The sequence below is a fragment of the Protopterus annectens genome, chromosome 1.part0 (assembly GCF_019279795.1).
Source record: "Protopterus annectens isolate FY-2018-M chromosome 1.part0, PAN1.0, whole genome shotgun sequence".
Classification (NCBI taxonomy): Eukaryota; Metazoa; Chordata; order Ceratodontiformes; family Protopteridae; genus Protopterus; species Protopterus annectens.
In genome coordinates this window covers 12,418,919-12,437,859 of record NC_056725.1, presented here as the reverse complement: position 1 = coordinate 12,437,859, position 18,941 = coordinate 12,418,919, and the positions used below count along the sequence as shown (strand labels likewise).

General features: G+C 42.4%; 1 protein-coding gene across 1 annotated transcript in view; it reads left to right on the top strand.

Annotated features, from left to right (window-relative positions):
- Positions 1–18,941, top strand: part of BICRA (BRD4 interacting chromatin remodeling complex associated protein) — a 2,119,634-nt gene that overhangs the window by 1,305,116 nt on the left and 795,577 nt on the right. Inside the window, exon 6 of the mRNA XM_044070712.1 lies at positions 9,791–11,797. Within this exon, the coding sequence (XP_043926647.1) occupies positions 9,791–11,797 (2,007 nt within the window). The remainder of the gene's footprint in view (positions 1–9,790; positions 11,798–18,941) is intronic.

Here is an 18,941-nt window from a genome sequence, read left to right as displayed (position 1 = left end):
ACTTTTATGCCTAAGGTGGTCTCCAGAGTATCTTTGAATCAGGCTATCCACCTACCTACATTCTTCCCCAACCCACAGAACAGGGGAGAAAGACTGTTGCATACCTTGGATGTGCATAGACAATTACGCTACTACCTGGACAGGACCAAGGGCAATAGGAAAACTGACCAGCTACTGGTAGCATATACAACAGGAATGGAAGGAAAAGCAATTTCAAAACAGACAATCTCTAAGTGGATAGGAAATTGCATTAGATTTTGTTACTCCTACCATGGAAAGAAAACTCCAGAAAACATCAGGCCTCACTCTACAAGGGCTACAGCCACTACTACAGCCTTTCTGCAGGAGTGGCTACCAAAGACATTTTAGAGGCTGCTACTTGGAGCTCCGTGCATACATTTGCCAAGCATTATAATTTACCTTTATACTCCAGATCCCGAGCAGGTTTTGCCACTGCTGTTTTGCAAGGGATTTTAACTACACCATAATTTTATTTCTCCTCCTCCCCCAGTTTGGCTATGGTATTCTACCCATTTGTAAGGACTGCAGATGCATCCTTGAAGGACATAGTACAGTTTTGTACCTACCATAAATGTAGATGTCCAATAGGAATGCATCTGCAGTCAGGATTACCCACCCTCCTTCCCCTCTGTGGTACTCCTAGGGTATTTGCCCACCTTGTAGCTAGCTGGGGGAATCTATTATGGTGTATTTGTTTGTATATATGTACATACATGCTCATTTTTTGTGTTGGCTTTCTACTATTTGGAATCATTTACATTTATCCAAATTTAGCCTTCCTAGAGGGCACCTGGCATCTGGGGCAAGAAACACTGAGGAAAATGGTGTCGGCTGATGCCTTTATACCCGAAGAACTGCAGCTATGACGTCGGGTGAAGTGCGACACCAGCCGAGGCCAGACCCAGACTTTGGAATCCGGCCGACCGAAGGGCTGCCTGACGACAGGACAACCTATTTGTAAGGACTGCAGATGCATTCCTATCGGACATCTACATTTATGGTAGGTACAAAACTGTACTTTATCCCACCTCCTTTCCTTGTCGCATGGTCTAACCGGTGAATTTTGTATCCTAGAGGTAGTATCTCATTGTCAGTAGTACTGGGTTTTAGCCAGGTTTCCGTAAGACACATAATGTCTGGGGAGTGAGTTGCTAGGAGGGCATGTAGGTTGGGAATCTTATTGTTAATACTTCTAATCTTTAGGTGAAATGCTAGGAGGGAAATAGTGGGAGTATTCATGGGTAGCTTGACTGTGGGGGTTGTGGTAGGGGAGTGGAGGTTATTGGGTGTGGGTGGGCCATGGTTGGATGAATGTCTCCATGTGTTACAAGGTTATAGTGACAGAATATTCTGAGCTTTAGGAGTTTGTTTATAAGCTTTATATAGTCTTTGTCTTTAGGATTATGTTTTGTGGCTGCACAGGGGGTGGTATGTTATAGAGGGTGGTATATTCGGTGTGCTGGGGAAGGTAAAGTGTTTGGTGTTGTGTGAAGTCATGGGTGTCTGTTTGACCATTTGGGTAGTGAATACCATGGTCAAGTGTTTGTTCGTAGGCAGTGAGATGGTAAAATAGAAACAGTATAGGCATTTGGGTAATTAGTGTTTTTTTGCTTGTTTGCATTTTGATAGGGGGCGGGCCAAATTTGATGGCTGACTGTGCTAATAGGGTGTGAAAGAATGAGAAAGAAGGAAATTGATTAAGGGGGCAACATCCTAGTGATTTTTACCTGTAATATTTGTCCAGTACTGTGTAACAATGGACTTTCTGGTAAAATAGTGAAGATTACACTGAGTAAGTAATGCCAGTGATTAGTGTTTCATGCAGCTTATGACCAGCAAATGGTCACCATGCACACACACTGGAGAAGCAGTGATATAGCCTTCCTGCTTCTGTGTGAAGCTTTTCACTCACTGATCAGCACACCATGCATAATACTCTCCTCTGGGTAGCTGACTGCAGCCTGGAAACATCAGTGCTGATGATCAGTATTTTAAAATGATTTTTTTTTTATTTTTATTTTGAACAAAGTGCTGCACAATTGCAGCACAGCAGGGCTGCACATTTAATGAGGTAGATGTGCATAATGACCAATATGGAAGTGTTTTCTGTTGCCTTGGATTGTCTTATTGCACTCGATCTTGAAGTCTTTCTCCAGAACATGCATGCTTGGTATCATATATAGGACAAAGTCAATCTGAGAGACAAGAGGAATTGGACTTCTTTATGGGAAAGGGTGATGTTGAAACACTGGAGAACCTTCGGATCTGTTACAAGGGTGAATAACCCAACCATCATTGATACAGAGAGGAACAATAAGGATCTTATTATGGTAAGTATGTAACTGTGATGTTCATCGTGTTTCACTGTTGCAGTCATTACACTTGGGTTATCCTGCTGGCAGGTTACCCGCAGTCGGCCTGAATTCCAAAGTCCTGGATCGGCGTCGGTTGCTGTCACCTCTTCCCTGACATCAGTGCACCAGGGGTATAAAAGATGCAGCCGACGCCATTTCTTCAGTCTTTCTTGCTGCGCGGTGCCCGAAGCAAAAGCAGTTTGCAAGTGCCGGTCGGCAGACTCCTGAGATTTTCGAACTTGAATTTCAGAACCAAAGTCTTCAGTAAAGCTAAGTACCCTGTTAGCGAAACTTTTCTTGCTCCAGACCGATGTCAGTAAAAGTTAACAATCGTATTTCTTGTGGGAAGCAAATACCTCATAAGGATTTTTACTCTTACTGTATTCCTTGCCTAGGCCCCGACCACAACGTTGCTAGTTGTCGGTTTTGCGCTAGATTCAACCAACGCACTATTAAACGTCTGTTTGATTTTGCTTTACATTACTTTGGCCGAAGGTTTAATTATAAAGTGCCGTCGGAACAACCAACGACCGGAATTCATAAAAATCGCAAGGACAAAGAAAAGGACAGGCATCCGAGGTCCAAAACTGATGACTAAGCCTCTTCTAGCCCATTCACCGGTTCTTAGTGAGGTGCTTTCACAGCCCCTGACACCCGCTACCTCAGAGCCACAGGCCGCCTCCGACTCCCACGTGGAAGACAACTAGGCCTCTGGAAACTGAAGGTATTGGGCCTACGGAGACTATTTCCTCAGATGGGTCCGGAGCCGCTGAGCAGGCATCGGCTTCTGAGGGTGTTTTCAGACCTACACAGCTTACTATCAAGACTACTTCAGCAGCCAAGACAAAGTCTAAAACACCTATAAAGACAAATAAACAAGTACAGCATTCACCTGAACAGTCATCCATGCCAAAGAAACATGCTTAAAATGGCTGAGGACCTAATTACTCTGATCAGGGATTCTCATCCCCCTCCTGATAAAAGGCCTAGGCAAGATACTGACTATGATTCCTCTGACCACGTTTCTGTTTCCTCTGATTCCTCTTCAGAACAGGGATATTCTCTTCCTCCCTATGAGGATTCTGATGCTGAAGAATCTATCCCCTTCAGCCTCTCCTCCTGAGGATTATTCTTTTGGGAAACCCTGCACACCATGAGAGAGCATTTCCAGATGGGGGGAAAAAAGTCTACACATCTGCTACTTTAGCTGTAAGGGCTTTAAACTGTCAGTTTCACATGCTTAAATACCAGCAATATCTAATGTCTTTGCTCAAACAGAAAATGCTTACAAGCTCAGAATGTCCTGAAAATAAGGAAATGCAGGATTTATTGCATGCAGCTGAACAAGTGGGAAAGCATACTTTGCAATGTGGTTTTTGTTCATTAGAGGCTTCTTGCAGAGCCGCAGTTAGTTTCTGTCATTCAAAGGCATGCTTGGTTAAAGGAACAAAGTTTACCTGATCATGTTAAAGCAAAATTGTTGGATGCTCCATTACAGCATGATACTTTGTTTGGTGTTAAGGCAGAAGAGGTATTAAAGAAAATGGAGGATAAAGCAAAATCAATGCAGACAGTAAAGGATTTCTTACAGGTTCAGCCACCCAGATTTAGCAGGAACTGGCCTTCAAAAAATTGGTCATTTCCAGTATCAGACAGGCCACAAAGAGGCAGATACAGACGCCCAAGAGGCAGATCTCAGTCACAAGGCACATACAGACCTAAGCAATGGGGTGCTTCTGCCCCCAAAGGCAGAGAAGACAAATCACAACCCTATAGGAAACGGTCCCAATGACTTCCCTCTACCAATGCCAAGCACTTACCTTTTGCAGGCACCCTTGGGGGGGGGACTTGCACTTTTCTCACAAAATTGGCACAAGAATTACCCAAGACAAATGGGTACTGAATATTGTTCCCCAGGGTTACAGATTTCACTTTCACACCCTGCCAAGGCCAAAAGGTATGCCAGACCTGCCACGCAATCAATGAGCAGAGGCACAAAAACAAATTTCTGCTCTCATGGACATGAGGGCTATTCAGAAAGTACCACAGCAAGAGCAGGGACAAGGATTTTACTCAAGACTTTTCTTGGTACCCAGAAAGGACAAAGCTTGGAGACCAGTACTGGACCTGTCTACTCTAAATACCTTCCTGGACGTTCCAAAATTCAGAATGTTGACACTACAGCAACTTATACCCATGCTAGCCAAGAAGGCTTGGCTAGTTACTTTGGACCTCAAAGAGGCATATCCCAATCAGACAGTCTTGCAGAAGATACCTCAGATTCATAGCTGGCTCAATGCATTACCAATTCTCTGCACTGCCCTTTGGCTTATCTACTGTGCCCAGGGTCTTCACAAAATGCCTGGCACCAGTAATTGCATTTTGCAGGCAAAAAGGAATTCAAATATATCCCTACTTGGACGACTGCCTTATTCAAGCAGATAGCAAGGACATTCTATTAAAGCATCTGGCATTTGTAAAAAGATTACTAATTTGTCTAGGGTACACAGTAAGCGAAAAGAAATCAAAACTAGTGCCCTCTCAAGAGATAATATTCCTGGGTGCAAGCTTAAATACAACTGCCCAGATGGCTTATCTCACGCCAGACAAACAAAGGGAACTGACTCATTACTTTCAAATGATGGCAACAAAGACCCAGCTACCTGCAAGAAAAATTCTGCAGGCTGTGTGCTTCATGGCATCCTGCATTCTGCTAATTCCATATGCCAGACTGCATATGAGGAAGCTACAATGGTATCTAAAAAGTGTTTGGACTCAACATTGTCACAGCCTGGAAACAATAATTACTCTCATTCCTTGCCTGCAACAAGAGTTTCGATGGTGGGCACTGGCCTGTCACCACAACAAGCGGCAGCCTTTCACTTTACCCACAGCCAGGCAGACACTAACAACAGATGCATCGGATTATGCCTGGGGAGCACACATGGCGGGAAAATGTATACAGGGCACGTGGCCCACGGACCAGATGCATCTTCATATCAATCAAAAAGAGATGCTAGCTGTACAGAATGCCCTGACAGCCTTCAAGGACCTACTACATCCAGGCCAACTATTACTAAAGACGGACAATACTACAGTCATGGTACATAGACAAGGGGGCACACATTCCTACCCCCTCTGCAGGCAAGCCATGACTTTGTGGAACACAGCACTGGCCTAACAAGTACATCTGCAGGCACAATTCCTGCCAGGAAAGAAAAATAAGCTGCAGACGAACTAAGCAGAAACCTTATGGACCCTCACGAGTGGAAACTAGATCCACAAGTCTTCAGCATGATAAAGAAATGGGGATGCCCAGACATAGATCTATTTGCCTCTCCTCACAACTGCCAACTACAGAGATTCTGCACAAGGACTTATCACTCACAAGCATGGAAGGTGGATGTTGTATCATTCAGCTGGAAAACCCTAACAGTTTATGCCTATCCACCACTGCCTCTACTCTCCAAGGTACTCCTAAAAGTCAGACAAGAAGCCAGAAATTATTCTGATTGCCCCAGACTGGCCACTCCAGCACTGGTACCCAATCCTAAAGAGCTTGTCTCAAGGGCCAGCCTGGACTTTACCTCAAATTCCTCATCTGCTGACCTAACAGAACAATCAGATCCTGCACAGTCAACTCAAAACCTTAAATCTGGCTGCATGGCGAATAATATAGCCACTCAGAACACTCCTCTCTCTAAAGCTATTATGGATGTCATTTTGGAAGCCAGGAGGCCCAGCACCAGGAAACCTTATGCAGAAAAACGGAAGAGATTCTGTGTTTGGAACCAGGCACAAGGACTTGAACCACTTGTTCCAAATATTCCTCAGATTTTACAATACCTAACTGAGATGCTGGACAAAGGCCTATCCTTCTCATCAATTAAGATCCATGCCTCTGCCATTTCAGCTCATTACAATACGGAACCTCCTATTTTCTCTCATCCACTGCTAAGACAGTACCTCAGAGGGGCAAAAAACATAAGACCCCCAAGGAGAGCACCTATACCAACATGGGACCTCAACTTTGTCTTGGAAAAACTCACACTACCTCCTTCTGAGCCAGCCAATACAGCTGAGATAAAATTCTTATCATGGAAAACTGCTCTGCTCTTAGCAATTACTTCAGCAAGAAGAGTCTCAGAGCTACAGGCATTAATGGCAGTGGAACCTTTTATCATTTTTCATCCGGACAGGGTTTCTCTAAGGACAAACCCGACATTTATGCCAAAGGTAGTATCTGGTGTGGCTCTTAACCAAACCATTCATTTACCAACCTTTTATCCAAATCCCCAGAATAAAGGGGAGAGATTTCTGCACTCTTTGGACATACAGGCAGCTATGCTTCCACTTGGACAAAACAAAGGCTTTCTGAAAAACTGAGCAACTTTTTGTGGCATATGCAGCAGGATCACAAGGAAAGGCTTTTTCAAAGCAGACTGTTTCAAAATGGATAGGACACTGCATTCGTTTCTGCTATGCACAGCATGGCAAATCAGTGCCTAAGAATATTAGGCCACATTCTACTAGGGCAGCAGCCACATCAGCATCACTCCTTTCTCAGAGGAGTACCAACCAAGGAAATTTTGGAGGCTGCAACTTGGAGTTCAGTGCACACTTTTTCCAAGCACTATCACTTACCTCTTTACTCTAAATCCAGAGCTGGCTTTGCCACTGCAGTTCTGCAGGGCCTCATAGCCACTCCTAATCCTATTTAGGCCCAGCCGCCCAACCTCAGCTTTGGGATTCAATCCAAGTGTAATGACTGCAACAGTGAAACACGATGAACATAGAACAGTTGTGTACCTACCATAAATGTAGATGTTCGAGTGTATTCACTGTTGCTGTCCGGGTTACCCTCCCACCATCCCCCTTTCATTGCTGGGACTTATCTGTACTTCTCCATTCTATACAACCTAGGTGGTGTATTTGCTTGTAGAGGAAGATAATGTTTTTTGTTAGTGCATGCATTTTTATTTGCAAATTTTTAGCTTACCCTTTTGGGGGCACCTGACATCTGGGGCAAGAAAAACTGAAGAAAATGGTGTCGGTTGCATCTTTTATACCCCTGGTGCACTGACGTCAGGGAAGAGGCGACAGCAACCAACGCCGGACCAGGACTTTGGAATTCAGGTCGACTACGGGTAGCGTGCCAGCAGGATAACCCAAGTGTAATGACTGCAACAGTGAATACACTCGAACATCTACATTTATGGTAGGTACACAACTGTACTTTTTTCACTCCAGTTATATACGGCTTTCTTGAATGTGTTTTTGTATTTCATATGTCATTTCTTTCTGTTTTGGGCTGGAGTTGTTTTAGATTTTTTTCTATCATTCTGGCTGCACATGAGCAAGTTTCTGTGAACAGTAGGTGAGTATATGGATAATGATTTGTTTTGTAATTGCTGTGTGTTGGTGTTTTTTTGGGTAGTGTTTGAGAGTATAGATGGGATAGGTTGGCAGGTTTCTGCTTTACATTTTTCTTTTGGAAGGAGAGATGCAGCACAGTAGTGTTATCTAGTTTGGGGTGAGCAGGCAACTGCCCCAGGTGCAAAGTGCTTTTTTGGGGGTAGGGGGTGGCACAATCTCTCTCTAATGCTGTACTGGCTTTTAAAAGCCAGTATTGCATTTTCAGTCAAACCTCAGCTCTGTTTTTGTATAACTAAAACATGAGCACTTTTTTTCTACAGTTTAAAAACAATATATGTATATTTTTTTAACTAAAATATGAGCCCTGTAGCATTGCATGCAGGAAGTTTTTTTTGATAAGTTATGTTGAAGGAGGGTTAGGAGCAAGCACAAAATGATAATGAATGGTTGGGAAGGAGGGGATATGTCATGTATTAGCTACCTGGGTGGTGTGCCAGTAGAAGGAACATCCATTTGTTTTCTTCAGTGGAAGCGCCTGTGGGGGGATCTAACCATAATAAGTACAAAATGTAGTAAAGTGCTGCTTTGTTTCTTCCATTTGAGTTTGAGGGGGTGTGGTGATGGTTCATAGTACCAGCCCAGTGTTGCTGGTTGAACCACTTTTACATTTATGATGTAGCAGTTATAAGTTTTTTTATGTTGTTTTATTTTTTTTTTAGTATGTTTTCTTAGTGTTTTTTTTTTTTTTTTTTTTTTTTTTTGTATTTTGCTGTTGTATTTTCAGTGTTTTGTGGTTACTGTAGTTTTTGTAGGTTGGGTTATGGATAATAATTAGTTCCAGTAGCTGATGTCATGGGAGAGAGAGAGAAGTTATAAACTGTTAACAAAGATGGACTAGTGTTAAAATATTTTGTACTCCAGGCTAGGGTTACATTTTTATTGCATCCCTTTCTCATTGTTCATAAGTAGTTAGTAGGCTTTTGCAGTTCAGAGGAGCATTGAGGAGGAGTCTTGCCCAAATTTCCAGTTGATCCCCCTTCCACCCAAGCACTGTATTTTTACTTGCTGAAGGTCACACAGTGGACCAATGAGAGCTTAGGTTATAAAACTCTGTGCCACAGGAGCTACAGCTCACAGCATTTACCTTTTGTGCCACCTGCCAGACCATTGTTGATATATAAGTACTTAACACACAACATACAGCAGGTACATATTCAGACTGTGTTTAGTCTATGAAACTTATATTTACTGTTGAGTCTTTAAAATAATTTTTAACTTCTGTAAATCAGCATTGTTTTGAAAATATTGCTATTCCTTCAAAAATGTGATGCATCCCTTGCTTTTTATTTAGTGTTATATTCAGTCTTGTTATTGTGCTCTTAATCTTTTTTTTTTTTTTTGCTAAAATTCCTCTGCTTACCAGACTAATTTATTTGCTTTTGTGTATGTTTGTAAATTCTCTTTGAATGTGCTACATACTACATAACTGCATTGAATAATTTTTAGTGCAAATTGTGTTTGTGTACTGGTTCATTATATTGTAAACTTCCTCCTGGGTTATTCCTGAAAATGATTTTTGACAAGTGCACTTAACCAGGTTATTAGATGTAAAATAAGTCTGTCTGTATTTTGTTTCCAAATTTTAAATGGTTGTGTCTTGTAAATTTGAAATTTATAGGTGGAAACAAGATTATGTATTTTATGCATTTTAAGGATGATTTGAGTGTTAATGAAATTTTATCTTTGTGTATAGTGTTTGCTGTGTGTTTCAGTTAAAATCCCTGAAGTATGATTTCTTTATTGCAGAGTTTACAGCATTATGCTTATAAAATGTTAAAGTTTTGTAATGATGCTTTCCTCAAAAGCCAAATAATTGTTTGCTGGGTATTGCAGGTGCATTTCCACTTGTTCTTCAGTCTTTGCAAGTGAAATTCCTTGTGGCTGTAGTATGCCATTCAGTGTAGTCACTGAAGATAGGTATATTGTATTTCAAATGTACGTGAATTTTCTCACTTAATTTTGTTTTCTATGTTTCTTAGTTACATGTGCAGGAATCTGCTGCTAACCATTTGAATGCTGAACCGAGCCAGCCTTCTGCAAGTGTTGACCTTGACTTTTTAGAAGATGATATCCTTGGATCACCAACTGAAGGTGGAACAAATATTTCTAATTCAGACCAGCCCTGTGACATTTTGCAGCAGAGCCTTCAGGAAGCTAATATCACTGAGCAGACCTTGGAGGCCGAGGCTGAACTGGACTTGGGATCGTTCCAGCTCCCCACATTACAGCCTGTGGTTCAAGCTACATCTGATGCTGCTTCTCAGATTTTTTCCAGTGGGGCAGATCTTATTGGACTCCAGCAGTCTGCAGTTCTGACTCAGCAAGCTCTAGTACAGCAACCTATGGGTAGTGATGTTGTCAATAAAACCATTAGTGTTCAACCTTTCATTCAGCAGGTAGGTCTGGGTAATGTTACAATCCAACCAATCTCCAATATCCAGGCATTACCAAATGGGAGTGCCAGTGGGGCTCTGGGAATTGGGCAGATTCAAGTAGTAGGTCAGCAGATGATGGCCATCAATCCACCAAGCCAGCAAATTATTGCAAAACCAGTTCAGCAGACTCAAGTTACCACCATGCCAGTTAGTAGCTACATTGCTCCTGCAGCACCAGACCAGCCACAAGTGACTCTTAATTCAGCTGGGTTGTCACCCCAGAGTGCAGGACTTGTGCTTCAGAAAGGGTTGCCCCCAGCAACAGCAGCACTGAATGGAAATCCAATGTTCTGTAGTGTGTCCACCTCTCAGGGCACTCAATCTTTGACAGTTACACCTAGTTTGAACAGTCCACTTGTACAAGCACCAAACATGATTATTCAGAGAACACCTACACCAATTCAGCCCAAGCCAGTTATGCAGTCTAAGTATTTCCAGATAACTCCCAAGTTACCTACGCCAAACAGTGCATTGACCATTCAAAATGAGGTAACACTGCATCCTCAAGCACAGCAACAGGCACAGCCTCAGCAACAGCCACAGCAGCAGCAGCCATCACCACAGCAGAAAACTGCACCGAATGTAACATTCATGGCAGGGAAACATGGCCAGAATGTTGTGCTGTCAGGCTTTCAGCAAAGCATCCCAGCAAATATGTTTAAGCAGCCTCAACCACAGCAACCGGCTTTGGGAAAGTCCATGAGTGTCCACTTACTGAACCAAAGTGGGAGCATTGTTATACCTGCACAGCATGTTTCTCAGACTATGATTCAGGGTCAGAACCAGTTTCTTCTTCCTGGACAACTTACTGGGACATCAGCAGTCCAGATACCACAACAGCTTAGTGTTGGAGGACAGATTCTTGCTGCTTCACACCCTGGTGGACAGACTCACATTATTGCAAGCCAAGGACCTGGTGGACAGTTGATTGCTAATCATGCATTACCGGCCCAGATTCTAACAAATCAGAACCTTGCTGGGCATTTGAACTTGGGGCAAGTGCTTGCAGCTCAGAATGCTCATGCGGCACATATCTTGTCAACACCTATACTGCAGTCTGGTCAAATGGGTCAGTCTGCTCTATTTCAAATGCCAGTATCCTTAGCAAGCAGCTTAACCCACCAAACGCAAACATCATTGGCCAGTAGTACCGTCAGTCAAACTGGTCAAACAGTTATCCAAGGAGTAAGTTTACCAAATTCGGTTGCCATGCTCAACACTACAGATAATCATGGGCCTGCTGTAACCATCCAGTCAGCAGTGACTAGAACCCAAAGTCCAAGTGTCGTTCAACCGCAACCCGCTACTTCTGCCACAAACCTGCTATCCTCCAGTAGTAGTGACCAACCTTCAGTAATGACTGTACAGACGGCACAACAACCTCCAGTACCTTCTCAAGCTCCAATGTGTGTACAGCAACAGCCTTCTCAGTTGACTGCACCATCTCAGCCAAGTCCTACCTTAGCTCCTAGTCCTGAAAAAATGATTCTGGGCCAGACTGGAGCTACAACTGTTATCAGTCAGGATTCCATGCAGATGTTTATGCAGCAGGCAAGTATATCTGTATGCCTTTATTTAACCTTTTGTTGACTTGGTGTTTAAACACAAACATTCCTCATTTTTACCTATTGGTAGTGTGCAACACAGTGCCACTATGCTGTTTCAGAACAGTTTAAACTGTTGAGTTCCAAGAACTGTAATTTATATATAAGGTGTAGCGGTCAGTTCTTCGGTAATACTGAATGTTCCTTAATTTTTTTTAGGATTCTTAATATTTTTTCACTAATTTGGTTTTACATTTTGTTTCCATACAGTGAAAAGTCCTGCTGATGCCAGATGAACAGTGGATTTGTTAGTAGTAAATTGCACTAAAGTATTAATCCTCATCCTCTTTTACATTACAGAAACAAGCATCCCTAAATTACTGTCAGATCAGTCTGTTAAAGGCTTTCAGCTTATATGTTTGGGAGGGATGGTCTAACAATAGCAGAGATGAGTATATTTGATTTGAGACCAGTTGTATTTTTTTAAAGCAGAATTGATTTCTCACAGACCTGTCTGTCTTTTTTATTTTTTTTTATTTGTGTACCTCTCCCCGCTTGTTCATAGTGGGTTTTGGGAAATGTGGTAAATGTATGAACGGTAGATAGTGACAGGAGATTAGGATTGAACCACTGTGGGGTACAGATTTGAAGCACTGAGTTTTCTTTCTGCTGTGGAGCCTTAAAACTGCTCATAGTCCTTGGAGGCCCTAGCTTCCACAAGAAGTTTATTCTGTGATTTAGTTATAGTTTTATGATGCATCTTTTTGACTTTCTGTCTTATTGGTGCCAGTAGACTTCTGAAACTTACATTGCTTTATCTGCAAGATTTATTACTTTCAGACCTTATTCTCTGTGATTAATCATTGATGACCTTATATGCCATGTCAGTAACCTGAAATTAGCACTATGAATGGCTGTCACTTATAGTATTTCATTCATGTCAGATATTGCTGGTTCATAGATTCATAGGTAAAAGTAGTTCACTGAACATTACATGCATTGACAGTAACTAGTATTCAAAAGTTCCCTGTAGCCTCAAGGAGGACAGCTGGCTGTCCAGTTTTCTAAGTTTACTTTGAAGATAGTAAGGATGCTATTCTGCTTGACATGTAGTGGAATTTGTTCTAGAGGTGGGTATTCTTTTCCATTCATTCAGTTCCATGAAGGCTTATTCATTTAGTAAATTTCCTTTGCATTATTTCACTCACTGTATATAAACAAAAACAATTCTGGTAGGAAGTGAAACATCTTTGGCAACATTTTGTTTAGGATTATGCATTTCAAGCAGTAGGACTAACCTGCATCTGGAAATTCATGCATTAGGTCTGCCTCCCCCCCTCCCATGCTTCCATGATGGATCTGTGCCCCCAGTTCTCAGTGTCTTCATTGCTTTGTATTTCAGTTTGGTTTCAGGTTTTCTTCCTTATCCGTTCACTTATTAAAGATGTTATTTGTATTACAGAAGTTCAATGTTGGGTCCTGTTTTGAGAGATGCAGTTAGCAGCAGGTAATATCCTCTGCTACTTTGTTCTTTTATGCCATTTTTACAGGTTTTCCATCCCCCCAAACTACCAAATTGTTTTTTCACAACTCTGAAAAAAGCTGATGTTGAGTCTTTGCCTCCTTGCCCCTAAAGGCACTAAAAAAAACTGAAATTGATTGTAAAACAAGTGTCAGCATTGATTGTGGAGAAGACCTCTACACAAAGGATAAGAAGTGAATATTGGTGCAGGATAATCTGAACATGAAAATTCCAGGGCTGGAGGAGTATGTAGTAGAGAAACCATTTAGCTAGCCACTGTACAGGAGCAGAGCAAAGGTGTAAGATGGTGTGTGTGTGCAAATGGCATGTTGGTGGTGGATTTTCTTTTAACACCCTCACACAGATCTAATGCCAAGAGCGTCTTTCTCCTGGGTTCCTGTACTTCATAAAGTGGACTACAAAAAGCTGATCAGAACTATATAGACATTGTGGGATTACTGTCCCACATAGAAGTGTGTGCAGAAATTACTCAGAATTGAGGATGTGATATCCAGAGTCTACCAATCTCACTTCCTCCCCATATGACAGAGTCCTTATTGGTCATACAACTTCCTAGAATATTTTAGGCAGAAGAGAAAGTCAAGATTTTTGTAAGCAGAAGAGTTTTCTAAGAGGTCTCACGATGGCCATTTCTTACAGTTCTTTTGGGTGCCAACAAACTTGCAGGACCCCAATTCTTTCCAGAATATCGCCGAAACAAGTTTGCCATGGAGCAAAATTTCCACGAGATCTCAGTTAAAATCATTGTGCTTTGTGTATCAGGAGGAGATTGAATGTACTGTTTTAACCTTCATAATGCCTGCACCTACATCAAGTCCATACAGGAATACAGGACATTTCTGTACTTCCTAGTGAATGCTAGTCATTACCAGTTCAGATGCTTGCACTTTGGTCTCACCAAAGCCCACAAAGTGTTCACCATACAAGTGTCAGACGTAGAGAATTACCAGAAAATACTGGAATCCAAGGTTTCCCTTGTCACTGCACCTAGGCAATTGTCTCCTTGCAATTTCTTGCTGGCATGCTTTATCCAAGGGAAGCCCAAGCTCTGACGAGACTACCCCCCAAACATTACTGTTAACAAGCCCAGTTGCAGTTTGACCCTATTCAGTGCATTCAGTGTGGGATAAACACTGGATCCCACAACCTGCCAGGCTTGCCTACCTTAGGACAAGGTCATGGATCTCCATTTGGCCCTGTGCCAGCTGTTGTTGGCCCAGAGTATCACTTTGCAGCTGGTCTTTGGTCCTATGCTTAGTGACAGTGTATACCTTCATATAGGGCCACTGCTGTAGGCACTAAAGTTTTAATTTGTCCAGTGTAAGCAGTCACCCTTGCACATCATTACAGTGGGACAGAGGGGCAAACAGAACCTATAATGGTACACCCTTTTGATTTACTAGCTGTCACATGTTTCATAACCATGGACACATCTGCTATAGATCATTTATTGTCATTTCCTACTTGCAGGCCTTCTACAGATTACTCATAAAAGGGCCTCTACTGTTGTGGCAGTAATATGGTGCACCAACAGGCAAGGGGCACTCACTTGTCCCCTCTTGTACAGGCAGGCGATTAGTCTGTGGAAGTGGGCCTTAAGGGATAATTTCCTTGCAGTTCATCTCCCAAAGGAATCCAACTATCTGGGTGGACAGTCTAAGCAATGACCTATTTCTTATCTATAAATATTCACTGAATCAAGTAACAGCAAAAAGGGTCTTCCATACATGGTGAGAGCCACTCAAAGAACTGTTTGCCTGACAATCTTTCTGATTCTAGTTGCTAACAGTGGGGTGAAGGGATGCTGGCCTCTGATATTGCTGTATTCTTGCCCTCATCCCTGTTGACATTCGACCATACTGAAGGGAGGAAAACATTTAAAAAACAGATGATACTGGTGGCCAGATATTTGAGTACTCAGGGCAGATGTTCTTTGTGTTTCACTGTTGCAGTCATTACATTTGGGTAATCTGCTGGCAGGTTGCCCTCAGTTGGCCTGAATTCCAAAGTCTTGTGTCCTGCGTCAGTTGCTGTCTTCTCTTCCATGACGTCGGGTATAAAACATGCAGCCGACGCCATTTTCTTTAGTCTTTTTTGCTGCACAGTGCCCGAAGTAGAAGCATTTCGCAAGTGCCGGTCGGCTGGCAACTGAAATATTCGAGTTTGAGTTTCAGAACCGAAGTCTTCACTAAAGCTAAGTACCCCGTTGGGGAAACTTTTTTCTTGTTTTTTACCGATGTCAGAAAAAGTTAATAATTGTATTACTTGTGGAAAGCAAATACCTCATAAGGATTTCCATTTATACTATATTCCTTGCCTAGGCCCTGATCACAAAGTGCCTGGCTGTCGCTTTTGTGCTAGATTTAACCAATGCACTATTGAGCGTCAGTATATTTCTGCATCAGAGTATTTTGGAAACAGATTTAACTACCCAAAAATGTCGGACAGAAATCCGACTACCAGAGTACATAAAAAAACGCAAGGAAAAGGACAGAGAAAGGCAGTCGAGATCCAAAACCGACAAAGCTTCTCCTAAGCCAGTCGCCGGTACTCAGTGAGGCGCCTTCGTAGCCTCTGATACCTGCTACCTTCGAGTCGCAGGCCTCTACCGACACCCATGTGGAGTCTGGCATGCCACAAGATACTTAAGATATTGGACCAACGGATGTATCTCCCTCGGATGGGTCCGGAGCCGCTGAGCAGGCACCGGCTTCTGAGGGTATATTCAGACCTCAACATTTGTACATCAAACTGACAACAGCAGCAAAACCAAAAACAAAAGCAACTTCTAAAACTAAAAAAAAGTTGCATGAGCCACACGCACAGGCCTCTATGCCTAAAAAACAGATGATCAAAATGGCTGAAGACCTCATTACCTTGATCAGGGGTACTCATCCCCCTCCAGATAAGAGGCCTAGGCAAGATACTGATTATGAATCTTCAGATCAGGTTTCTGTTTCTTCCGATTCCTCTTCTGATCAGGAATTATCTTTACCTCCCTGTGAGGATTCTGATGCTGAGGAGTCTATTCCATTTGCATCTCCTCCTGAGGATTATTAATTTGGAGAAACCTTGCATACTTTGAGGGAGCATTTTCACTGGGAGAGTCAAGACTTCTCAGAATCAAAAAAGAGGCTCAGGGATTTCCTCCTTCTCCCTCAGCACAAGCCTTTAGCCATTCCCCGTGTGTTAGACATTGTGGATGATGTGTTTTTGGAGTCAAGCTTGACCCCTGACTCCTTACCTCCGGCTCCCAGTAACCCTGACCGATATTAGAGGGTCCCTGACTCTCATAAAATTTTATTTAGAATCCCTGCTGCTGATCCTGAAACTATTTCTCAGGGTCCAAAGGGAGTTAAGGCCTCAACAGCAAAAAACCCTACCCCCTCTGACAAGGATTCAAGGGCACTGGACAGATGGGGGAAAAAAGGTTTATAGATCTGCAACCTTGGCAATCAGGGCCTTAAACTGTCAATTTCATATGCTTAAGTACCAGCAACATGTTATGGGATTGCTGAAACAGAAAATTATGTTGTTTTCAGAATGTGCAGAAAATAAAGAATTGCAGGAATTATTGCATGCAGCTGAACAAATTGGAAAGCATACTTTGCAGTGTGGTTTTGATTCTTTGGAGGCCTCCTGCAGGGCCGCAGTTACTGGATCTGTGATTAGGAGGCATGCCTGGTTAAAGGAACAAAATTTGCCTGACCATGTTAAACCTAAATATTTATTTATTTATTTATTTCAGTTTGATTACCGGGGAAGTCCACTGGGTCAAGAAGAACCCATTTTCAGTGGAGGCCCAGGGAGAAAAGTTCCAAAGTAGAATAACCAATACAAAGTTAAGAAGAATACAATGATAAATTCACACAGCGGAAAACATAATAAGATACAGTAAATTCAAATTTACAATAGAAAGTACACTCAGGACAATGTAAAATACCTATTTACAATAGAATGTAGACACAGAAAGAACATTGAGTATGGAAATATACAATGGAATGTACACACTGCAGGAGTTCCCTGAGGAAACGGCAACATTGAAGATTTTTTTTTTTTTTTTTTTTTTTTAGGTTGTTAATATTTTTGTCCAAACAGAGTGGTAGGAGCATGCTAGTGGCATAGCTGAAGTTCGAGTGTATAAAGGGTGCAGGAGTAAGGTACTTAGTGTAGGGACTTAGTCAAGGGGAGCTTTGAGATTAAGTAGGGTGAAAACAAGGACATTTCGTTTTTGATGAAAGGTGTAAGAAAAGCTGGGTTTTGCAGTGATCTAAGTTAGGTATAGTTCTAAGAGGAGGGAGAGAGTTCCATTTTCTACCTAGAGAGAATGGTAGTAGTTGTTGGCCAGCAGGATGTTTAGGTCTAGGAATGGTGATTAGATTTTGGTGTTCAGATCTTAAAGATCGTTTGGGAGTGTAAGGAGGGAGGGTGGAGGATAGAGCAGGGCATTTTTCTGGGTGGAATATTAGTTTGAGTGGTTGTTAGTTGGAGATAGTCAAGGTGGTTTGGGAGTTCTAGCCAGTTTAAAGATTGAAGGGAGAGGCAGTGGTGGGTAGAGTTTTTAGACTTGGTGGCAAATTTAGAGATTTTATTATAGCAGGCTTCAAGTTTAGATGAGAGGGAGGCTGACAAATCAGAGAGGAGAGGGGCTCCGTAAAGAAGTTAGGGTAGGAGGAAGCAGGTAGCTAAGGTTTGCCTGGAGGATTTGGAAAGAAATAGATTATTTCTGTAGAGCATTCCTAGTTTTTGGTGTTTTTTTTTATGTTTTGTTGAATGTGGAGGTCGAATTTAAGGTGTTCGTCTATGGTTATGCCTAGGAGTTTAGTGTAGGGGACTACTTCTATAGGAGTGTTAGATTGGCTGAGGATGTTAAAAGAGTTTTTGTCCAAGGACGAGGTCTTGGTAGGGAGGAAAATTAGTATCTTGGATTTACTGGAATTGAGGGAGAGATGATTTTGGTGCATCCAGTTTTCTGTAGTGGAAAAAGCTGTTTGAGTTCTAGAGAGAAGTTTGGCTAAGTTGGGGGCAGCACAGACTAAGGTAGAGTCGTCAGCGTATTGAATGACAGTAGTGCCAGGGAGAGCAGTGTGAAGGTTATTTATGAAGATGTTGAAAAGCATGGGACCGAGAATGGATCCCTGAGGAACGCAAGTTGGAGTAGGTAAGAAGGAGGAGGTACAGTTCTTCCATCTGACAGCCTGGGATCTGTCAGAGAGGTAGCTGGAGAACCAGGAAAGATTAAGGTTGAAGAGGTGGCAGAGGAGGTGTGAATGGGAGATAGTGTCAAAGGCTTTAGAAAGGTCTAGCAGGATAGTGGACACTAGAAGTTCAGATTTTCAGGCTTGGTTAACAGTTTCTAAGAAGGAAAGAAGGGCAGTTATGGTGCTGTGGCCTGGACGGAAACCATGTTGGTTGGGTGTAAGTAGCTGATACTCTGTTAGGTAGGGTAAGAGTTGGCAGTGGACACATTTTTCAAGAATTTTTGATAAAGGAGAGACAAGGGCTATAGGGCGGAAGTTAGAAACTGAGTTGTTTTTACCTCCTTTATGAAGTGGTAGAATGTAGGCAGAACGCCAAAGTTTAGGGACGTAAGACTCTTGTAAGGATC